Source organism: Aulonocara sp. 'chitande type north' Nkhata Bay, linkage group LG3 (assembly GCF_057382095.1).
Source record: "Aulonocara sp. 'chitande type north' Nkhata Bay isolate Kocher_YH1m ecotype deep benthic linkage group LG3, A_spYH_male_GT1.1, whole genome shotgun sequence".
NCBI lineage: Eukaryota > Metazoa > Chordata > Actinopteri > Cichliformes > Cichlidae > Aulonocara > Aulonocara sp. 'chitande type north' Nkhata Bay.
This window is the reverse complement of record NC_141346.1, coordinates 5,901,867-5,926,623: the sequence shown is the minus strand read 5'-3', so window position 1 is coordinate 5,926,623 and position 24,757 is coordinate 5,901,867. Positions and strand designations below refer to the sequence as shown.

The 24,757-nt window shown below is 45.5% G+C and overlaps 2 protein-coding genes across 3 annotated transcripts in view; both read left to right on the top strand.

Annotated features, from left to right (window-relative positions):
* The window catches only part of LOC147333651 (uncharacterized), a 157,108-nt gene that overhangs the window by 2,006 nt on the left and 130,345 nt on the right, over positions 1-24,757 (top strand). For both annotated transcript variants that reach the window (XM_086268417.1, XM_086268426.1), the window contains exons 2-7: positions 3,759-4,106; positions 5,114-5,446; positions 5,527-5,625; positions 6,621-6,941; positions 8,559-8,888; positions 24,331-24,657. In XM_086268417.1, coding sequence (XP_086124543.1) covers positions 3,759-4,106; positions 5,114-5,446; positions 5,527-5,625; positions 6,621-6,941; positions 8,559-8,888; positions 24,331-24,657 — 1,758 coding nt within the window. The remainder of the gene's footprint in view (positions 1-3,758; positions 4,107-5,113; positions 5,447-5,526; positions 5,626-6,620; positions 6,942-8,558; positions 8,889-24,330; positions 24,658-24,757) is intronic.
* Positions 20,093-24,757, top strand: part of LOC147333652 (NACHT, LRR and PYD domains-containing protein 3-like) — a 131,052-nt gene continuing 126,387 nt past the window's right edge. Inside the window, exon 1 of the mRNA XM_086268315.1 lies at positions 20,093-20,859. The gene's annotated coding sequence lies outside the window, so the exon portion shown is untranslated. The remainder of the gene's footprint in view (positions 20,860-24,757) is intronic.

Here is a 24,757-nt window from a genome sequence, read left to right as displayed (position 1 = left end):
AATGCGAGAGCCCAAGGAGGACCATCGGAGGGGCATCCGTGCCACCCTCCTGGGAAGAGCTGAGGAGAGCCCCAGATGAGGGGTCACCCAGCAGCTACGGAGTAGAAGCCAGAGGGGGCTGCAGTGCTGTGCCCAGGGCTCTGCCAGCAGCCAGCTGTGCCAGAATGGACTGAGCCCCAGGCCCAGAGGCCTGAGGGCCCCCCACCCCCCGGAAGGGGCCCGACCGAGCCACGGGCTACGGACCCCACTAGGAAGCAACCACTGGGAGTGAGCCGGTATATACCTGAGCGCCCAGCCCCAGACACCAAGAACCACCAATACCCATCGGGGTATGGGTCATCAGCCACCGGCAGGGAGTGTGGTTGGGGGAGATAGGCCTCCATACTTTGGAGGGCCTGAGATGTTACAAGAGAGGTGGAGTCTAAGACCCAACCTGACATAGACACAGACAAACAGGCACACACACATACAAACGTGCATTCCCACCCTCTTCCACACATATACAAATACTCAGCACTCACCCAACGTAAACACAGACACAAATAGACACTGTACACACATTCTCACCCCCCAAACATACTTTATATCCCAGGTCCAGGTACCCTCGCCCCCAGAGGGGGAAACCGCACCTAGACCCAGGAGATGTTGCCCTTTTCCCTGGGGTGGAGACAAGCAGATCACCTCCAGCTTCACAGTAGCAGGGTAGCCCCACGTCCCAGCCCCCAACCAGACGGCCTTCCTTCCAGAGAGCAGCAGGTGACAGCACCTTCCTACCGAGAACCCTCATTCAAAATTGAGAGGTGGGCAGTGGCAGCAGAGGTGAGGTTGAATACACGGACCGTCCTCTGGACGCCATATAACGTGCCCAACCCCAAGGCCCTATGTGTATGTGTAATGAGAGTGTGAGTAATGTGGATGTCTAGGTTGTGGAATAAAATTGAGGCACAGGCGGCCAGAAGGGGACAGAAAAGCAATGCCTCCCCTGCACCCCAAGGCCCTCCATGTGTGGGTGGGTGTGGTGGAACGGGAAGAGGGAGGCAAAAAATAGAATAAAAAAATCATGCTACTCTTACTCTTACTAACAGATTAAAAAACTGGGCTGGTGTCACTGGTGCTGCTCTCAAATGGTTTTCTTAATACTATCAAAGAGATACTTCAGAATTTATATTAATCAATGAATGGTCCTCATCTGCACCGTTTGTACGTGGAGTTCCCTAGGGCTCAATGCTTGGATCAGTTCTGTTTTCTGTTACCTCTGGGCCATCTAATTAATAGTTTTAATGGTTTCTCCTACCATTGCTTTTGTGGAGATCAGGGAAATTTTTTGGCTGCTACTGTTAATAATCATCATCATTACCATTGCATTAATAATATAATCTACAGCATTCATATTGCATTCAGATGTTTAAACAGTGTATGTGTCTTTCATAAAGACTAAGTTGCAGGCTGACAGGAAATTGCAGGTTTGCAGAGTGTGCCTTTTGCAGAAGTGAAATCGAAAGCAGAGTCAGGTGCAGGTTATTCTGAGGATTACATGTAAGGATGAGCCTCTGTTCTGGTGAAAGGTCAGAAGTGCAACGGGTGAGATGAGAGAGCATTTAAGGACGAGACACAGACAGTTAGTGAGTTCATTTATAGGTGAGAGGTTAATCATGTTTGCTTGTAACTGTGGGTTTTGAAGAAGCGGCAGTCAAAAGCTTGACAGGAAACATCTGCCATGAAGACAGAGACAATGTTCCTTTTTAAACTGTGTTAAAAGTCATTGTGGTTTTGATGTGACCTATGTATGAAGTGTATCTGTGACGTTGAAGGGGCGTCATTAAATTCAAGCCCTGATGGTATAAAATATCTGCTTATGCTTTGATTAGTCGGAGATCAGCGCTGTCTGCGAACGGAGTGATCTTCCCACGCGTGTATTTCATAAAATCAATTGTTTGACCAAGCTCTTCTGGACCATGGTTGTTTGTACTCTCCTTCCTCAATATTTGAACCTTAACACTTTACAGATTACACACACACAAAGTAACAAAAACACACAGAGCCCTACATAGACAGGCTCTTCTTATATAGCAAAGCTTCTAGAAACCTTATCAGAGCAGCCAGCCTCTATGATCCTCTAACCAGGGTCTGTAGGTTTTCTTCACTCCGATTTTAAAACTAGAGGTGATCGTGCTTTTGAGCATGTTGCTCAGTCAGTCAGACCTCTAGAGAGTGAGATGTAAAACCGGGGCATGAACACGTGGTACAAAACCCAACTGTGTGGTATTTTCTGCTGAAACCACCAACTATATTCATGTTGATATGTTAGTTCACTGGTTCCCAAGCCTTTTTTGCTAGGCCGCCCTTCGTGCCCCCTGCCCCCGCAAACACATCCTCCAACCACACAGATGCATATTTTAAAATAAACTCCATTTATTTCACTCCTCAAGGCTCTTGTAAACAATTAAACAAATAAAAGTAAACTGCAGTATATTACAGGTTACAATAAAATAAACTACTATGTCTTTTAAAGAACAGGAAATCAAACCATTTTTATGGTGTAATTATTTTATCTGTAGTTGTTTTTTTACGGTCTAAGAATATTCAACAGTTGTAGCCACAGCTGCCCTGGGGCAGACTGACAGAAGCGAGGCTACCATATCGTGCCATCGGCCCCTTTGGCCATCATCAGTAGGCGGTGGGTGGAGTGTCTTGCCCAAGGACACAACGACCGAGACTGTCCAAGCTGGGACTCAAACCGGCAACCTTCCGATTACAAGACTAACTGCCAACTCTTGAGCCATGATCGTCACCTCTGCTGGCAAAGGCCTTACTCTTCTCCTCTTTCCTCAAACGCCGACCGCAGTGCTCAGAGGAAGAGGTGTTTGAGGTAGAAAAAGCCAAAGACGAAAAGGCAGACAAATAGGATAAAGTAAATAGTTAATAGTTACACCCTTTTTACACACGCTCTTTTCTACTCTGTAATATTCTTGACAATTTTCTTGATATTTATTTATAATCCCCTCTGTTAATCCTTGATATTTATAATTGAGTGATCTGTATATATTAGTGCTGTTTCTTAAATCTGTAACATAATGTATTGTTTGGAGTTTAGTCTGTTACTGTTACTATTTTTACCATTTCTTCTTGGAGCAACTGTAACCACATTATTTCCTCAGGGATTAATAAAGTATTCTGATTCTGATTGGTTCAGGATGACCTGCCATTATCCAATCACACATCTGCTTACCTGCATCTTTTGCTCGTTTCTCCTCCTCTTCTTTTCTCTTTTCTCTAAACTGAGCACCTGATGGCTTTGAACTTTTCTTGTCCATCTTGGTTTAAATTTTGCACTCCAGTATGAACACAAATCCCCCAACTCGAGGATCACCACAACATAGCCAAATAAACCTACACCTTTGTCCACAGATTCACTTTGTCTAGGGTTTATTTCTGGGATTTCACACAACCCAGGATTCAAATCATGAATACATAATGCCCATAATAGCCCATAGTTTGCTGGCTGCTGTGTCATCAATCATAGTTGAAACCATATCCATGGTGCAGGGAAGTATTAATTCCTCTGCAATTGTCTGTGAGGCAAGATATGCTCCAATGTATTTTCTAGTCTTTGGCTTGGAAGGAACTTGGTTTGGATTTTATTTGGCATCACCTTCTGTTTTGCATTTGTGTGGGAGCCCCGTCAAAACCCTCTCCATTATCCTAGCAGTGTCCAAGCATTCTTTTTTTTTTAAATTCGTTTTATTGTGTTCTTCCAGTTTCCCAGGATGCCCTGGCTGTGGTGGTGGAGGTAAATGAGGGGGAGATGTCTGTCCTTCTGCCCTGTCAGTACTCAGGTTTTATACCAGAGGACTCTGCAGTAAGGTGGACTCGCAATGATCTTTATCCCAAATCTGTTCATGCGCGAGGAGAGGGAGGAGATGATCTAAGTGAACAAAACCAGCGTTACAGCGGGCGCACATCGATGAGACCTGATGCTCTGGTCACTGGAGACTTCAGCCTCACTCTGAGAAAACCAATAAAGACTGACAGCAGCAACTACACCTGCTCCATCAGTGATGGAGGAGAAGAACTGAGACTGAGAGACATACAGCTTCAGGTCAAAGGTCAGCTTCAAACACCTTGTGTACGGGTCAAAGCTCCTTCACAGATATTGAGCTTTAATCCTAGAAACTGCAGCAGAAATAGAGTGAGAATTTTCATCCAGTCAGTTCTGATGTGACTATTATGGTCATGTCAGGAACTACTCAGATATGTGTATGTATCAGTGTGTTGTGTAAATTTAGAGTGTAGCTAGTAACTGTACTAACCATGTGGGTAGATTTTTAAAATGTAAGGTTTTACACATTACATTATTCAAAGATTATCTAAGACAGTTGACTGCTGACATGAATACTTCAAATATTTTATCCTACACCAGATCAGGTGTTAGACGTTATACACACTAAAAAGAGGTTTAGATTCAGGAGACAGAAACCATCTCTGCTTTAAGATCAGGCTTCCCTGAACATCACTGAGTTGTACACGCCTTCTTACTCATATGGTCTGAGTCAGTCCTGTCTCTTTTTCCTTTCACATTCAGCGGGATTTTGCTGTCCTTCTCTGAGCCTGTTGGAAGTGTTGCGGGTTTCTTCCAATTAAAAGAGAGTTTCTCCTCCCTATAGTCACTAAGAACTCCTCATAGGTGGTCGTCTGTTGGTGGGGGTTTTAACACACCGTGACACAGTTCTTATTGTGAACACTGGGGACAGTGTAGCCAAACCTCACCAGTTGGTAATGTTGCAAAGTGCCAAATTTTGAACAAATTAACACATTTGTTTGTAGGAATTTACTTCAATTTAGTTGTAATTCCCCAAAATGAGTAAAAAAAAAAATTATTTTAATTATTACATTATAATACTGTTTACAGAGGTTCCAGAGGTCAAGAATGTACATAGTCAGTTCACTTACCATGACTACTGATGCTGCCAGCAAACGTTTACCACTGGGGCCTAGGTAGGGTGATGGTGGGAAAGTGTACTGACTGTGGGCCCCTGTAACAGGCGGAGGCCAGTGAGGTTTTCTGTGGGTTACCCACAGATGTAACTGATATTGTTGTTTATTGTCCTCTCAGACCAGCAGGTGGAGGTGAAGGTGGAAGAAGGATCAGAGTCTGTCATCCTGCCCTTCAAAACAACACTTGACCTGCCTGAGGACACCACAGTGGAGTGGACTCACTCTGACCTGGAGCAGATAGTTGTCCATGTGTATTCAAACAGAAGTGGCCACTTTAAGAAACAGGACAAGCTTTACAGAGACCGAACAACAGTGAACAAAGACCTGCTGAGAACTGGAGACCTCAGTCTGACCCTGAAATACCCCACAGAGAGAGACAGTGGAGGATACATCTGCACCATCTACAGGGACAAAGACATCCTGAGACAGAAAGTAGTGCTGCAGGTCAAAGGTCAGTGCTATTGATGCAGTTCAGAGGTCAGTATAGTAGATTGAGGTGAAAGGTCATCCATTCTTTGTGTTTCTCCACAGAACGGTTTCCTTCCTGGGCCACAGCTCTCCTGGTTCTCCTGGTTCTCCTTGTGGCTTCAGGAGGTCTTTTATTTTATTTCCGGCATTATTTCATGTCAGGTGAGTGTCTCCTACTACTAAATGGATTCTTTCACTCCTCTTTCAAACCATCTGTCCTCTCTGGCCAACCCAGGTGGCCTTGCGTAGGATAGGAAGAAACCGTCTATGCACAGTCTATTATCAGGGTGTTTTTGTTCAGCTCCAGCCTTGAGACCACAGATGGCGCTGGAGTGGTAGCCGCATGAAGTGATTGTGGTTTTTACTTTAGTGTGAACAACTCATATGAATTTCAAAGCTGTTCTAGCAGTCCGACACTGGTCTCTCAATCTCCCGTTGGAGAGCCGTGAGCTTCTCCATGATGTTATCATTCTTGCACTCAAAGAGCAGATTCTGAGAACTCACGACCGCTGTAAGCTTCTTCAAGATGTAATCCAATTTTTGCTCAGTGGTCTCAAACTTCTCCAAGATCTTATCCGTGCTGTGTTCAATGTGCCCATTTTGCGAACTCACGACTCGTCCCATCGTTTCAATCCCAGCGGGCAGCCTTGTGGGGGTTTGAACAGGTTCAGCTTTTTTTAATCTTCGATAAGCCAGGGCCAAGCCAGCTTCGATCAGCAAGAACCCTGTTATCATGGTTCCGAATAGGTAGATATCTTCAACACTCAGGCTCACCCGAGCCCAGACTTCTCGTTGAGAAAAGGGTGTCAATTGCATTCAGGGACCAGTTGATCAAATCCATAATTCCTCTTTTAGTTTTAAGAGAACAGGCTGTGAGAAAGTGTTCCGGGGAAAGAGTGAGAAAATAGGCGAGACTAGACAAGGACACAAGACACTAAGCAGGGAAGATAAGGGAAGGGAGAAGAGAAAAGTGCGATCGGCTTTGCCAAGAGCCAGAAGAGAAACAGTGTGTTCAGTTTTTTATGTGACAAAATATTTTGATTAATGGAATCAAATAATACACTGCCGCACAGAAATAAGTTTACTTTAAGGAGGCCAGATATATGATCATTGTTAACTTTTACTACAGATCATGTTGTGATTTTTTGTCCTCTCAGGTTACAAGATGCAGGTGGATTCAGGGGTGGAGTCTGTGCAGCTTACATGCAAAACCACAGTTTGCCTCCCTGAAGATGCTAAAGTGGAGTGGAAGATTGGTTCATACACCAAGGTCCATGTGTATGAGAACGGCTCTGACCAGCCTGAAGAACAGCACAAGGATTACAAAGGCCTAACAAAGATGAAGAGAAACTTTCTGGAACCTGGAGACCTCAGTCTGACCCTGAAATACCCCACAGATACAAACACCTACACCTGTACCGTCTGCAGCAGGGAGGGAAACATCCTGATGATGAAAGAAGTGCTGCTCACCGTCAGAGGTCAGTGCTGTAGATACAGGTCCAAGGTCAGAGGTCAGACTCATAATGGTTGTTCAGTCTCAGCTCTCAGCTCCATCCAATAATGTCACAGTGTTAGCATGTCTGATGTTTGTGGCTGTTTTGGTTTTTCTTTGATTTCCACTCAAATGTAAAAGCTTCATCAGATGAACTGTAGGAGCAAAGTTCATGTGTGAGACTTCATCTGAAAGGTAACATCTTCTAGTTTCTGAACATGTGTTTGTTTAGCATGTGGCTAAAACACAGGCTAAGCTAAGTCAGCTCAAATCTCAGTAAAAACCTTCTTTGGTCCTCATCTATAATCAGTCATATCTGAGTCACAATAACTAGAAGATGATTTCTAGCAGAAGTGTGAACATCTCCACATCCTTTCTCCATGTTATCATCCAAAGCTGTGTGAAGTTTCAGAGCTCTGCAGCTAACAGAGACTTTCAGTTTGCTGCTCTCTTCCTCTGACAGCTCCATTCTTAGGGAGCGTTAGTTCTGTTTCACTTTATTCCACTTATTCAGTCTGATGTTCTCTGATCTGTTTCTCTTGTTTAGTGTCTTCAATGCTGCCAGTGCCTCTCTTTGCTTTAACCAACCTTTCTCTTTATTTCTGAGCTTTTTAAGGACTTTAACTGATGCATCAACCTTTGAAAATGGAAAGAAATCAGTCAGATTCATGGCTGCATCACAGTGTCACATGTAGTTCTCCACATCAGCTGGATTATATCTATAGCAGCAAACAGCAGCTGACGCACAAATCTTTGTCTGTGTTAATAAAGTTGGATCAGTTCAAATAGTTTGTTGCTCTGCTTGAAAGCCGCAGTTTTTCTAATGCACCACCTTCATGTTTCCTTCATATTTGAATCCCCCTGTAGATACTGACAGGTAACCATGTCACACAGAGCTCAAGCCTTTGAATCCAGCTGTGACTGTTGATTTTCTATTGAATGGACTTTTTCAAATCCAGCTGTAGGCCTGTGTTTGTGAGCTCATTAACAGCTGTTTGTTTAGAGAGACGTGGTCCTCACAGGACAGCCACTACAAACATATGATTTTATAGAATATGATGCATTACCGCAGATTCAACACAATAGAAAGGATTTGAAATGAGCTCAGCCTTAAACATGTGCAGCAGTAATATTGATCCACAGACACTGATGGGAACATTTTTCTGCACAATAAGTACTTTGACTTTTCATACTTTATGTACAATTTGCCAGTACTGCAGTTTTGTGTGTAGTGAGGTGTTTTCATGGTGTTTTCTTGGTGCTTTTACTAAAGGAAGGCTTCTATCAAATTCTTCCACATGTTGTCAAACTGAGCTGTGTGATGAAGTGAGTGTGACAGAAACATTCAGACTGTGTTTCTCTGCTTCATCAAGTCAAATCTGGTCCTCAGAGACTGAATAAAGTCCTGTCCCACTAACAGCAGCTCCAACAGTCTGTTCACTGCTTTCTTCCTGTCAGTCTTCATCTTTCTGCTGCGTCTCCTCTTCACACTGACCACTTTCTATCTAACAGTGAGCTCCCAGTGAAGCAGCAGCATTCAGCCTGTTAGAGTCAACACAAATGTCTCCATCCAAGCTCATGTTGTGCTTTGTTGTCCTCTCAGCCCCCCAGGTGGAGGTGGATTCAGGGGTGGAGTCTGTCCAGCTGTCCTTCAAAACCACACATTACCTGCCTGAAGATGCTAAAGTGGAGTTGAAGGAGAACAAATACAACTGGAAGGTCTATGTGTATGAGAACGGCTCTGACCAGCCTGAAGAACAGGACCAGTTTTACAGAGACCGAGCAAAGATGAATGAAGACCTGCTGAAAACTGGAGACCTCAGTCTGACCCTGAAATACCCCACAGATTGGGACACAGACACCTACACCTGCACCGTCTACAGCAAGGAGGGAAACATCCTGCTGAAGAGAAAGGTGGAGCTGAAAGTCAGAGGTCAGTGCTGTAGATACAAGTCAGAGGTAATGTAGGAGTTTATTCTCTAAAAGCTTCTAGTTTGAATCCATTTTCACTTCAATCAAATAAAATAAATTCTTTGAAGTTTTGATGTAAAAGCTAAAAATGTCAGGTGGAGCAACTGTGCGTTTAAATGAACAGACTAAGAAGACGATCAAAAATGGAGTCGAAATTATCCTAACCTCAAATAAAAGCCTCTGGCATGATTTGGGTTTAATCAAATCAATATTTTAGTTTAGTCCAAATCATTGTTAACTGTATAAATATCAATAGTTTTAAAGCTGCTGAGATCGTTCAAACACTTTGATCCAGTCATTTGGATGTTGTCAAATGTCTGGGTGGAGCAGCAATAAATATGAGGCTTTTATTGTGAAGTGAAAATGCTGAGTGTGATGATCCAGAGGAGCCCATGGGGTCTTTGTGGCTGGGTGAAAAGGTTTGTAGCTCTCCTTGTAAAGAGAAATGGCTTTAAGCTAGAGAGGAGCTGTCTGCAGAAGAAGACAGGGGAAAGAGGAAGAAGCTGAGGCCGCTGGAGAAAAGACAGGAAAAGGAAATCAGCTTCATTTGTTGGAGGCCGTTTGTTCATCACATGGAAATATTCCCACTTTAGAGACATGAAATAAAGTGAAGTGTGGATTGATGTTTGTCTCCATGATTTGGGCCCTGGAATCATTTCTTTAATCTCCCACTTTAAGACATATTAATGTCTATGTTGTCTCCTTGGTAGCAGAGCCCCTGGGGTAAATGAAGTCCGCCCTGAGTTCCTGAAGGCTCTGGATGTTTTTAGGACTGTCTTGATCTCCACACCTCTACAATGTTGCGTGGAGATCAGAGTATCTCTGGACTGGCATACTGGGGTGCTGGATCCCATCTTTAAGAAAGGGGACCGGAGAGTATGTTCCACGTATAGCGGGATAGCACTTCTCAGCCTCCCTGGGAAAGTCTATGCCAGGCTGTTGGAAAGGAGAGTCCGTCCGTTAGTCGAATCTCAGATACAGGATGAACAATGCGGTTTTCGTCCTGAATGTGGTACTCTGGACCAGCCCTTTACCCTCTCAAAGATACTTGAGGGTGCATGGGAGTTTACCCAACCAGTCTACATGTGTTTTGTGAACTTGGAGAAGGCATTCAACCGTGTCCCTCAGAGTGTCCTGTCGGGGGGTGCTCCGGGAGTATGGGGTGTTTGGCCCATTGCTATGGGCCATTCGATCGTTATACGACCGTTACAAAAGCTTGGTCCGCATAGCCAGCAATACGTTGAAATCGTTGCTGCTAGGTGATGCACTCTGCCTTGGTTGTGGCTGCAGTGATGCGGATGTTGCACTGCTCTTTTGTGGTGACGAGAGAGCTGAGTGTAAAGGTGAATCTCTCAGTATACCAGTTGATCTATGTCCCTACCCTCACTTATCCCCTCGGGATGTGGGTAGTGACCGAAAGAATGAGATCACGGATACAAGCGGGAGAAATGGGCTTCCTCTGAATGGGGGCTGGCCTCTCCCTTAGAGATGGGGTGAGAAGTTCAGCCATCTGAGAGGGGCTCAGAGTAGAGCCGCTGCTCCTCTACATCGAAAGGAGCCAGTTGAGGTGGTTTGGGTATCTGACAAGGATGCCTCCTGAGCCCCTCCTGGATGAGGTGTTCTGGGCATGTCCCACCAGGAGGAGGCCCCGGTGCAGACCCAGGACACGCTTGAGAGATTATATCTCTCGGGTGGCCTGGGAACTCCTTGGTGTTCCCCCAGACAAGCTGGAGGAGGTGGCTGGGGAAAGGGAGGTCTGGGGTTCTTTGCTTAGGCAACTGCCCCTGTGACTCTGCCCCGGATAAGCGGAAGAAGAGGGATGGATGGATGGATTAAACCAACTGTGAGTAACTCCAGCAGCTCTACACTTGTGCCAACAACCAACCAATGCCTGGTTGCTGAGAAATACTTAGAGATCAAGAGACAGCTTGATGGGTGTTTCAGTTGTGCCACAGTCCGTAAAAGCTCCTCCACAAAGACTGAAAGAAAAGTAGATCAGATATTGTGGATTTCCTCTCATTCATTTGATCCTTCGGAAAGTTTGGAAAGTGAAGACGTTTTTCTCTCAATGCCGTAATCTGATGAAAACTTGACGGATTTCAAAGACGGTCCACTGCGCTTCAAAGAACTCTGGGCAAGGGATGTGCGATATGATAAAAATCCCATATCCCAATACAACGAATTTCTTGTGGCCCCCATATAGACGAGAAGAAATATTTTAAAAAAAAATTAGTGTTCAAAAATATATTTAATATGAAAGCAATATGAGCAGAGTTTTACAGGCATAGGCTTTTAAGTATGTAGCCTCATGGGCAGTGTAGTCCGTGCTGCACGGAGAATGTGTGGCACTGCCCCTTCCATTGTGTGTGTGTGTGTGAGCCCGAGGGAGGGAGAAAAAGGGGAGTTGAAAAGTGCGAGCTGTCCCCGACCAGAAACGGGAGATGGAAGCATGTAAATATAATAATAACCACTGCAACCAAAAAGAGTGCCTGATGAGCCCAGTTGTAAGTAAGCTGTTAAGACTCGACTGTACACTTTCAACGCCTCTCTCTGTCTCTCGCTAGCAGAGCTGACACAGATAGTAAAGCTAGTTCTCAGCTACGAGCCCAACACGGAACCCGACGTATTAGCCAGAGGTGTCTTTACTACGGTTCGGAACCACGGAACTGGCCGAGGTAACAAGAGAGTACAAACAAAATAAAAATTTTTGCTCACAGTCAAAAACTGTGTACTCTTTTGTTTGCATTTTTATTTTGTTAAATGCGAACAAAGTTATAGCAGAAGTTCTGCCAGAAAGAGAGTACCAATTTGTTTATTTGGTAGTTCAATGAAAGGCTTCACTTAGTTAGGAGTGAGAAAAAAAATGTGTTCACGTTTGCAGTTTTCTCTTGTTATACAATATTTGAAATAAAAAAAAACAAAAAAACCCAAAACACAACATTTTAGGAAATACTACTTGAACACTAACGTCCAATGAGATGACGGTGCAGTGGCCCGCGGCTCATTTGAGTTTGAGACCCCTGCTATAAAGTTTTAGACATGTGTTTTCTCAGCCGCTATTTTCTTTGCAGTTTTACATGTCATGCTGTTCTAAAGTTTGAGTCTAAGGTTTATTTTGAGCACCTGATGGCTCTTTTTTGCTTCTCATCCATAAACTCTCTGCATACTCTTTCAGGTGATTCTTGCGTGGGTGGTAGAAGAGGTTTGCCGCGTTTGAGTCTGTGGTGGGGACCGGTTTGCGGCATAATTTGCATAGTACAGTTTTCTGGTCCATGTCAGACTTGTCATAACCAAACCATGTCCATGCTACAGAGGTAGCCCCTCGTTTAGGAACAAGGTCCTCGAATTGTTTTGACCGGTACGTCTGTTTGGAGCTACCTGGTTCTGCCTCATCTTTACTGGCCATGGTGGTATTCTCTGTGGCTCCATCACCGTGGTAAAAGTCAGTGATATTTATAGTTACTTTATGGTTTTATTTATTTTATTTATTTGAGGTAATTTGTTTTATGCATAGTCTGACATTTGATGTTTGGGAATAATATAAATTTTCATCATTTCAGTTTATTTTAAAAAGTCTCAACGGGATCTTCAGCTTCATTGGGAAAGGTTTATGTGGTTCAGATCATTCAGAGTGTCTGTGTGTGTGAGGGAGGAGGAATACCAGTGGTGGTAGGAAACACTGATGAAAATGTTTCTCCCGTTTCCTCATGAAAAGAGCGTCAGGGTACTGACACAGCTTCTTTTGCCTGATGACTTATGAAAATGATCTCAAACAGAATCCATAATTGATCAGATAGAACCTCATCAGCTCAAAGCCTGGAGTTCATACTGAAGCCCACAGTTATATGTAGGCCAACAACACGCTGAATTTAACAACATGAATTTAATGTAATGAGGAACTCTGTGGCAAATGAGTGAGTAAGATCATCAACATGGATCTTAAAATCAGCAGCTTAGATCATGTGATCACACATAAGATCCTTGGAGCAGAAGATTGAGCAGCAGGTGGAGCTGAATGCTTCATCAATGGGATGATACAGCAGATTTTCTCCACCTTGCACAAACTGTCCTGTTAGTTATTATGACTGGATTGTTTAGAGTCTAACTGAGATGATAGGGACTAGGACCTGTGGGATGTCAGTCAGTGATGGAGCGGTCAGCAGGTGTGGGCAGATGTGGACAGGTATGTGATGGAGTGTTTCCTGCACACTGGACTCCATATGATATGTTAGCAGAGAGGATTGGCTCCTGATTGGTTGAAGTGGAGCCCATCTGCTCCAGAAAGATACCTCCTGCCCCAGAAAACATTAAAGTTGTCTCTAAAGCCCAGGCTGAGGGAGTCAGAGCCAGGCATGGAGGCCGAGCAGCCCGCCCAAACGGCCCAATCCATGGCCACAGATGGGAGTGGGCCGAAGACAGAAGAACACTACGGTGGGCTTGTTTCACAGCCACACTTTCACGAACCGGGCCGCATGGTCATGACAACAAATATAATAAATAAACAAACAACAAACAAAACAGAAAAGAAAACCTACTGTCAAAAAGCAAACTGTGGTATGTGTAGTCAGTACCATCAGCAGTGTTGGTCACTTGAAAAAAGTCATCAGTAACTGATTAGTGATTACTTCCCAAAATCCCAAAACTTATTTTCAAAAGTAATTAGTTACTTAGTTACTTTTTAAAAACATGATTTACAACTAGAATAGGTAATAAAGCAATAGATCTTTCAGACCAATTCTACTTTTTGTGCATAATCCATCATATAAAATGTAATCAAATGAAAAAGTTTATTTTTAAAAGTAGTTTTATTAACTTTAATCTTTTAACTTTATGCATCAAGCAAAAATTTAATTATATGCAATATTCTCTGACTGGAAGAAATGTGTTCAATTAAACCTATTCACTCTTTCAAAGAGATACAAGTAAAACATAGCAGAAAATAAATACAATCAAAGACTCAGCAGTCCTGTTGCTCTATTTCCACCTGTTCAGCTGTGCCGCAGCAGTCGTGTCAGTGGGAGGATCCGGGAGTTTCTCTGTGAATTTCCCGTGGCAGGTTACTCAGTGCTTGCTCAGGAGTTTAGGGGGTTTTCTTTCGCTGTAAAATGAAGTTTTCTTCCCAACTAGTGAACAGCGGACGCTAATGTTTTTGTCACTTTTTATGGAATCAATCTCAAAATTAGGTCAGTACTTCCACACTTTAAAAGCTGCACGGTCATACTCTCTCCCGCACTTGTTATATTATCCATTTTTTACCTGCACACAGCTGTTGCCATGAACGTCGCACTCACCTACGTCATCATCATGAGACACTCAAAACAAATGAAATCAGTAGTAACGTAGTAACGCAGCGTGCTTACAGAAAAGCAACAGTAATCTAATTACCTTTTTTGCAATAGTAATCCCTTACTTTACTCGTCACTTGAAAAAAGTAATCGCGTTACTTGTAACATGTTACTGCCCATCTCTGACCATCAGTAGTGTGAGGTAATGGATGGTAGTAATAATGGTACATGTAATGGCGTTAAAGGCAAAAGCCAAACCAAACGCAACCAGAGTCCAACATGGTGTCTCAGGGGAATGAGCCAAAAAACAACTATGCCCTAAAGGCTTTTTATATAGAGCCCTGGCACACTGGCCCAGGTGTTGGCAGTGTCACTGATTGTAAACGGGAACTCCGCCTCTCCAACGCCTGCAAACAAGACACAAATAAGCCAAAAGGAAGGCAGGGCGCAGTGGGTCGTCACCTCCCCCTTCCATAAGACCGGAGTCCTCCACTGGATCTCCGTTCCCTGAAAAAAGATGTCAAAACCCTATGAGTACAATACATAATCTCCCTCATGGTAAGGCAAGGCAAGGCAAGTTTATTTATATAGCACAATTCAACAACAAGGTGATTCAAAGTACTTTACAGAGACATTAAAAAACAAAAACAAATAAAAAGCATTATTTAAAATTGCTAAAAAAACAGTAGATAAAATCAGAACAGTAGATAAAATCAGTAGTTATAAGGTAAGTTTTGAAATTTAAGCTTAAAAGTGTGGATTTGGTGTTTTATTCAAATGCAGCTGAGAACAGGTGAGTCTTCAACCTGGATTTAAATAAACTGTTTCAGCTGATCTGAGGCTTTCTGGGAGTTTGTTCCAGATATATGGAGCATAAAAGCTGAATGCAGCTTTTCCATGTCTGGTTCTGACTCTGGGAACTGATAAAAAACCAGATCCAGATGACCTGAGGGATATGGAAGGTTCATACTGGGTCAGGAGGTCACTGATATATTTTGATCCTAAACCATTCAGAGCTTTATAGACCAGTGGTACACTACACTATTCAGTCAATCAATCAATCAATCAAAGCTTTATTCGCCACATACAGGTTGCCCTGCAGTGAAATGGGACCCCACCCGACCTTACACACACAACACAGACATCACATGGGGATACAAGTCGGAGATCGGTAGCGTTACAGAAAAACACTGAAATGTACACTACAATGGGAAAGTATAAGAGGAAAAAAAGAGACCTCTACTCATGCTGTGCTTCCATGGTAGGACAGCATGAGAACAGGAAATAAAAAAACTCCTCTGCACAAAAAGCACATAAATGTCCACAGCACAACATTGTGAAAGACATGACAAACCACAGGGTTGGGTGGGGGGGTCAGGAGTAATCCGAAGCGCTGCACAGCGCTACCATTCCAGCACGGCACACAGACCCGCTGTGTTCCCCCGCAGGAAACATGCATCGAAGGCGTTTGGGAATTGGATCTCGAGACAGTGCATCTGCAACTACATTATCGCAGCCTTTAATGTGTCGGACATCCAAAACATAGGACTGCAGAAACAGTGACCACCTAATCAGCCTCTGATTAGGGCACCGCAACAAATGCAAGAAAGTCAGTGGGTTGTGGTCTGTATAAACTACTATAGGCTTTACAGCAGCGTCCACATAGACAAAAAAATCCTGCAGAGCCTAAATCAAAGACAGGGCTTTCTCAATCAACCCCCTGTTCATCTGCTTGCAACAGGACAGCCCCCACATAACTTGCATCCACCTGCAAAACAAAAAGGTGGTCAAATCTTGGTGCAGCCTGCACAGGTGCTGAACACAAAAGGGACTTAATACCATCAAAGGTCTGGGCAATCCGTTGACCCCACAAATGGGACTTTCGTCTTTAACAAGTTGGTGAGTGGTACAACCACAGTAGAAAAGTTTTTACAAAAACCACAATAATACCCTACCATTCCCAGAAACCTCATCAATTCCTTCTTTGTAGAAGGTTGTGGAAAATGCTGGACTGCCATCACTTTAGCCTGCACCGGAGCGACACACCCTTGCCCAACCAACCGACCCAGGTAAGTTACAGTAGCCCAATGAAAATCACATTTTGAAAAGATTTTCTATGAGGTTTGCCTCTGTCAAACAGTCAAACAGAGCCCTAACTCTCTGCATATGAGAAACCCAAGAGTCACTGTAGACCACCAAGTGATCTAAATATACAGCACAACCTGCCAACCTAGCCATGACATGATTCATAAGATGCTGAAATGTGGCTGGTGCATTCCTAAATCCAAACGGCATTACTTTATAAGAGTACAGCCCTGATGGAATAATAAATGTTGCCATTTTCTGCGCTGTTTTTGACAGGGGAACCTGCCAATAGCCTTTCAGCAGATCAAACTTGCTGACATACTTGGCTGCACCAACTTGGTCCACACAACATCGAATAACTTTGCTGGCTTCCGTTGACCAGGAGTTGAAATCAAATAGTTCTGGTCCAAAACACGTTTGGCAACTGCAAAAGGACCGGAAAACTTAGCCTGAAAAGGAGAACTCACCAACGGACAGAGAGCCAAAACTTTGTCACCAGGGCTAAACTCATGCACTTTAGCGTGACGATCGTACCTCTCTTTCATTTTTGCCTGCAACACTGCCAACGTGCCTCTTGCCAGCTCACCTGCAACATATAACCTGTGTCTAAAGCCATTCACATAGCCAATCAAATTTATGGGTGGGTCTGTTTTTATCCACCCATCCTTAAACACAGATAGTTGGCCCCTCAGTGTGGCCAAACACTAATTCATTTGGGCTAAACCCAGTACTTTCCTGGACCACCTCTCATGCAACCAGGGAAGCCCCTCTTCCCAGTCAACCCCCAGCTCAATACAATGTGCACACAGAAGGGACTTGAGTGTCAGGTGAAAATGTTCAAGAGCACCTTGACTCTGGGCATGATAGGCCGATGACTGATTATGTTTGACCCCCAACATTTTTAACACTTGGGCAATCAAACGGGAAGAGAAATTTGATCCCTGGTCGCTCTGGATGACCTTAGGTATGCCAAACACAGAAATAAACTATGTCAAGGCCTTCACCACCAACTTAGCTGTAATTGTATGCAAGGGATATGCTGCTGGATATTGGTGACAAAAGATATTGACTACCAGACTTGGCACGCATCAAAGGCCCAACACAATCAATAAGTAAGTACTTAAAAGGCTGACTAACAGCTGGAATCGACTACAGTGAAGCAGGTTTAACAACCTGATTCGGCTTACCAGTTTCCCAACAGTTTCTAATGTGTAATGATACATCCTTCTTCAAATATGGCCAAAAAAAGTGCCCTGACCTATCATGAGCTAGGTTCAACACCTGACTGATGGAATTATTACCTGAAACACTGGACCCCCCACAAATTCCTATGCATGGGGCACCCACTTCATCACCAGAATACCATCCTGCAAAAATAGCCACTAGCCACACTTTTCACCTCCGGAGCTGACAACACAGACTCAAACTGCCGTTTCAAGGATGGGTCGGCTCTCTGTGCACCTCACTGTGGGGCACATCCAAAGGTGAATCAGGCAAAGTCAGTAAAGCAGCTTGATCCTCAACATCAACTTCTTTAGACTCACCTTTACTCATTGCCCTTGTAACAGAAGAGGCTGGGTAAGAGAAGTGACAACTGCTGGCACTATCCAACTGATCTAACCTGGAAGGTGAATCCGTGACTGCTGGTGCTGATGACACCTTTCCCCACACACGACCACCATCCAAATCATTACCCAAAATGATTTCCACACCTTCCACTGGCAATGCAGGCCTAACCCCCACTAAAACCTCACCATGCACCAAATCACACTCAATATTCAACCTATGCACTGGAACCGGAACTAACATCATTCCCATTCCTCGCATAAGGATATTATCCCCAGTAGCAGTCTCATCAGAAAACAGGATAATGGACCCCACAGCACAAGAGTTGACAGCGCCAGTGTCTCTCAAGATCTTAACTGAGACTTTAGTGTTCCCCCCAGGCAGGGTAACTGTGAGATGCACTCCACATACGTACACACACACACACACACACACACACACACACACACACACAGTTCTTTATTGCCAGATGCCACATTTATTTTGAGTTTTCATTTGTTGTGACAGTCCACAGTCTGGACAGCTCCGGTCTCAGCTGATCCCAGCTTCCCGTCTGCTCCTCACCCGTCTCACTAAAAAGGGGAAGGAAACCGTCATCAGCCCAAACTCCATCAGCTGTGTTCTCATCTGCCTCTCCAGGCACCACTCCTCCCCTGCAGCCACGCACGGGACCACACCCCTGGGGAGCTGTCCGGCCGAACCTACTACCTACTACACTTCTTCGGGTTGGCCGTGAGCCGCGCCCTTCTCAGGGACTCCAGGACCGCGGCCACCCGCTGCACATGCTCCGCCCAGGTGTCGCTGTGGTCCATGAGGTGCTGAAAGGTGGCAGGAGCTCTGAACAAGCCGAACGGAAGCGTAATGAATTGTTACAAACCGTACGGAGTGGAGAAGGCCGGTTTTTCCTTGGACTCGGCAGACAAGAGAATCTACCAGTAGCCCTTGGTTAAATCCAGTGTTGTGAAAAAACGGGCCATGCACAACCAATCCAGGAGCTCGTCGTCCCGGGGCGTGGGATAAGCATCAAAGCTTGACACTTCATTCGACAGAGAACTGTACAGACCCATCCTTCTTCACCACAAGAACTATGGGGCTACACCAGGCGCTGTGCAACTTCTATCACTCCCATTTTCAGCATTTCAGCCAATTCCCTCTGCATAATTTGCCATTTATCCTCAGCAAGCCTGTAGGGCCGTGAACGCACCGTCACGCCGGGCTGTGTTTCAAAATGATGCTCAATGAGAGACGTTCGGCCGGTCAGGGGGGAACACATCTGCAAACCGCTGTTGTAACGCGACAACGTCCGCTCTCTGGGCCTGTGTGAGATGGTCATCACAAGGGAGGGAGGTGGAGATGATGGAATTTGGTATCTCCGGCGCCAAATCATCTCTCTCCTTAACCGGGCTCACCAGAGAAGCAGTTTCAGCTTTTCTCCACGCTTTAAGGAGATTGAGGAGATAAATCTGCGGCGCTCCTCCCCTGTCTGACCGAGCGACCTCATAGTCAATGTACCCAATTTGCCGTGTGACCACAAAGGGTCCTTGCCACTTTGGCAACTTTGAGCTGGAAGAAGGGAGTAATACAAGCAGTTTGTCTCCCGGTGAAAATTGCCTCAGTCTAGCCCCTCTGACATACAGGCAGTACTGACGCTGCTGAGCCTGGAGCAAGTTCTCCCGTGACAACCTCCCCAAAGTGTGGAGTTTTGCTCTCAGGTCCAACACATACCGAATCTCATTCTTGGCGGGGCTTGGACCTTCCTACCAGCTTTCTTTAATCAGGTCGAGCACCCCACGTGGGTTCCTGCTGAACAGCAGTTCAAAGGGAGAAAATCCCGTGAAGGCCTGGGGCACCTCCCGTACTGCAAATAATAGGGGTCTAGCCAGCGATCCCAATTGCGTTCATTGTCGTTAATGAACTTACGAATCATGGACTTTTTTTTTTGTGTCCCGTTTGGATCTTTAGCCATCAGAATTGTTGTCTTAAGGCCAAGAAAGATGCCAAGCGGATTTATTTTACCAAGTGGATCATCATGGCCTTGCCATATTGGTCCATTTGATTGACCTTTATTATAATTATGTATTTATTTTATTTTTAGTTGCTACAAACGGGACAGACATGACTGGGGGATAGGACAGGGGGAAAGAATGAAAGGAAGAGAGGGAGAGAAAGAAAACCAAAGGGGAGAAGAGACGGTGAGAAGGGGGGGGGGGGGGGGAGAGAAAGAAAAAAACAAAAAAAACAAAAAAAACAAAACCAAACAAAACACCTGGATCACCTGTATGGAGAAAAAAACAAGAGAAAGCAAACAACAAAGAGCAACATAATAAAAAAAACAGCACCATCACAATAAACTAGCTAGCAGTAGATAACAGTAGATATTAAATAATAAACGATATTGTGCAGCACGCAAGATAGACAGCGCACAATGTGCTTTGAGGCAGCAGCCAAGAAAGGTGTAGTCCACGTCTGTGAACACCCGGGTGTACACCTGTGTGGATCAGCATGCTTGTATTCCGAAGGTTTCTCCATGTAACGATCTGCTAGGGAGTGTGGGGAGCCATAGCCCCGTCCACCAGGGTATGAAGCAGGTATGGAGGAGATCCAGGCCCCAGATATCCAGAGGCCCCAGAGTACAAGGACCCGAGGAGGACCACCAAAGGGGGGGGAACCGTGCCACCCTCCTGGGAAGAGCTGAGGAGAGCCCCAAAGGAGAGGTCACCCCACAGCTATGGAGCAGAGGCCAGAGGGGGTTGCAGTGGCGTGCCCGCGGGCTCTGCCGGCAGCCAGCTGTGGCAGAGAGGACTGAGCTTCAGGCCCAGAGGCCAGAGGCCTGAGGGCATCCCACTCCCCGGAAGGAGCCCAGCCGGGCCACAGGCGCCCGGCCACGCCAATCAGCCACCAGGAGTGAGCCGGTACATACATGAGCGCCCAGCCCCAGACGACAAGGACCACCAACACACCAACGTCTGAGGGCATCAACCACCGGCAGGGAGTGTGGTGAGGGGAGATAGGCCTCCGTACTTTAGAGGGCCTGAGATGTACCCAGAGAGGTTGAGTCTAAGACCCAACCTGACATATAGACACAGACGAACAGGCACACGCGGACACAGACATGCATTCCCACCCCGTATGCACCACCAAATACTCGGCACTCACCCAACATGTAGACAGACACAAATAGACACTGCACAGACAGTCGCACTCCCCAAACATACTCTATATCCCAGGTCCAGGTACCCCCGCCCTCAGAGGGGCAAGCCGCACCTAGACCCAGGACATGTAACCCTTGTCTCTGGGGTGGAGGCAAGCGGACCACCTCCTTATCTGCAGTAGCGGGGAGGCCCCGCATCCCAGACCCCAGTCTGACAGGCAGCACCTCCTCCCAGCCCCCCAGCCCTGACGGCTAACAGAACCGGGGTGAGTGAAGACCTCAAACCTCCCTACGCCCGCTCATATGTAGTGTTGCTGTGTGCTGTTCTAAAGTGCGATCACCGCTTATTGCGGTGATCGCCGCGCAGACACTACACGCTACTAAAGGTCATTATCGCATCCCCGCGTACTGCCCTAACAGATGATGAAACCCCGGGTAATTTGTGTTGTGCCCAGAATTAGCGGATGCGACAGGAGCTAACTAACCGCAGCCTTCACTCTGTGCATTTTGCCCTTATATTTTAATAACAGCGGAACTATAGGATACCTGTGAATATCACCATGAACACACTTCACCTCCACCCATTCTGCCTCCAGCAATGCCCCTAGGCGAACTAAGCTTTGGTGCACGAGGGTCTGCGTACAGCCTGTGTCCACCAAAGCATGGCGTATACCCCCTCGAGTCCTTACCGGAATGCTGTACGTCCCTCCTGGACCACGAGAGGGTGCTGGGGCACCGCCGACACGGAACTCAGGTTTCCTGGTTGCCCGCACTTCCAGCACTCCTGCCCTAGCGTCTATGCAGCTCTCCGTGGCTCAGGGGCGGCAATGCTCATTTCTAATCGCCACCAATAGTGGAGGGGCCTTCGGCGGCGCAGCGGCTCCAATCAGCCGCTCCAGAACCTGGGTCTGTCGGTCTGCCTGCTCCTGCAGCTTTGCAAGGTGATCACGCTGGGCAGCCGCCTTGTCTTGGCTCATCTTCGCCATCTCTGCCATCATTTGCGCCAGGAACTGCAAAGGCTGGGCGGGCGGCGCAGCATGTGGGTCAGATATCCCCACGCAGACAGGGATTCGGCACCACTTGTGAGATGCACTTCACATACATACACACACACAGTTCTTTATTGCCAGATGTCATGTTTATTTTGAGTTTTCATTTGTTGTGACAGTCCCCAGTCTGGACAGCTCTGGTCTCAGCTGATCCCAGCTTCCCCTCAGCTCCTCCCCCTTCTCACTAAAAAGGGGAAGGAAACCTAGCACCTAGTGCAATAGAATTCACCCGTTCTTTTGCTTGCTCAGTCACACACAAATCCAGTTTGAGGAAGTAAGTGTGCTGTTTGGAATCTGGTTTGTGCCCATGTGGATAAGGATGCTGTCAGCCTCCGGACGGGATTGTATTCAGCCTGGAAACTATGACGTTATTTTTGTGGCACTATTCTGAGTGCACGTAAGAAAAAAATTTGAGTGCACATAAAAAGAATTTGCAGGTGCAAGTGTTGCATTTTGAAAAGAAATTTGTTTTGAGCGAAGAATAGCTAGATATGAGTCGACAAGTTCATTGCTGCGTGCAAAAAATATATTTCAGTGTTTGCTACTATCCATATACACACAAAATAGCAGCCCCTCTGGCTCAGTTTTTGCATTTGCGCAATGTGCTGCCCGTGCGCGTACATCGTTATATTTGTGTGACAAAACCAACCAATCACAGACTCGGATGCAAAAAAATCTGATTGGCTGTTTTGGTCTCCAATCAGCTCGAAATGACGAAATGCAATATCCCAGAATCCATTTCGTCCAAAACTCAAACGAGGCAGTGGCGGCGGAACACAGAGTGGCGGAGTTTGAAATATTACTCTTTCTGGGTCACAAAATAAATTTTTAAGATAATTTCATGCGAGAATGGTGCTGTGTAAACTTCAAATATCTGCTCGATTTATCAAGACATCACATATTTGCAAAAGTGGTCTAACTTTTTCGGAGATGCCTGTTACCCACCAGCTGACCGAATAGCTGGACTGGCTATTGGGCATACCAGGCAAGTAGGCACAAAGCTGGGGTTATTCTGTGTCTTTACGCTGCACAGCTGCCTCTTCTCTCATTCTCTCCCCCTCCCTCTTCTGTTGCCACTTCAATCATGAAACTGATCAATGATCAGCTGATTGGCTTTTCTGCCACAAGTCCTGTCTCTCTTCTTTGTTTATCGCCCACTTTACGCCAGAAAGAAGAAACCAGTGGATGTTGCGCTAAACAACAGCAGGATGTTTAAGCTTTATACGCTGTTGTTAGAATTTATTTCATGTTACTTTCTATTATCATCTGATGTTCTTTCTGGTGCAAAGTGGGTGAAAAACAAATCGCCACTTGGTGTTCCTCCGCCACTATTGTGTGTGTATATGGATAATGGCAAATTTTTTGCACGCAGCAATGAATTTTGTTCACTCAAATTTAGCCTTTCTTCATTCAAAATAAACTTCTTCTCAAAATGCAACACTTGCACCTGCAATTTTTATTTTTACGTGCGCTCAGAATAGTGGCACAAAAAAATAACGCCATACGAAACTTGTCTAAAATGTCCCAGAGCGTCGGGCCGGGAAAAGACAGAGCGCACGCCTCCTTTATTGTGAAATTCCTCACCATGGTAACTGAACACATCAGCTGGTCTGCAGCAGGTCATGTTCAGAGTTTGAGGCTCAAAGTGTCCCATTTTCACTGATTGTTTCCCGACGACATGCTTCACGTGTGATATGGATCCTCTGCTGAAGGAATCTGCTTTCTATCCACAACCTGTTGATCCGTGTCTGACTAACAGCAGCGCAGGAAGCCCTGCAGTTACAGAGAAACTGTCTGAGTCGCATTGTTGCTGCAGTTTACCTGCAACTGCTGTGAAGAAAAAGTCTCCATGTGTTTGTGTTTGGTCCTAATCTGCTGCCTGTCTGTTTGACATGCTGGATTTCCAGCTGATCGATGACAGATTAGAAACTGAGAGTATCATGTTTTTATGGCTCACATTTAAAGTGTTGCAGCTCTAATGTACAGCTGTCATATTAGAAATAGAAGCAGCTCTGATTTTAGTGCTCAAAGAAATCTATGAAGTGATGAATTCACACATGAACAGTTTTCTGCAGCGTTCCTCTCGGCCTTATTTGCAGCTCCACTCTTGTTTTTGCTCTAATAATTATTTCTCTCCATGAGCTGTTTCTCTGCCTGAAGGAGGCGCCACTCCATCGCTTCATTTAGTGCAGAACAAGAGTCACATGATGCTGCTCTGAACACCAATCACACTTTGTACAGCTCATGTTGTGTTTGTTGTCCTCTCAGTGTGTCAGGTGGAGGTGGAGGAGGGGGCGGAGTCTGTCCAGCTGCCCTTCAACACCACACAAAACCTGCCTGAAGATGCTAAAGTGGAGTGGTGGGATGTGAGTTCATACCACAAGCTTCACGTGTATGAGAACGGCTCTGACCAGCCTGAAGAACAGCACCAGGTTTACAGAGACCGAACGAAGATGAATGAAGACCTGCTGAAAACTGGAGACCTCAGTCTGACCCTGAAACAGCCCACAGATGGAGACAGTGGAGAATACAGATGTGGCGTCTACAGGAAGAACATCTGGATCAGAGGAAAAACAGTGCTGCTCAAAGTCAGAGGTGTGTGTGTGTGTGTGTGTGTGTGTGTGTGTGTGTGTGTGTATGTGTGTGTGTGTGTGTGTGTGTGTGTGTGTGTGTGTGTGTGTGTCTCTGACTGTCT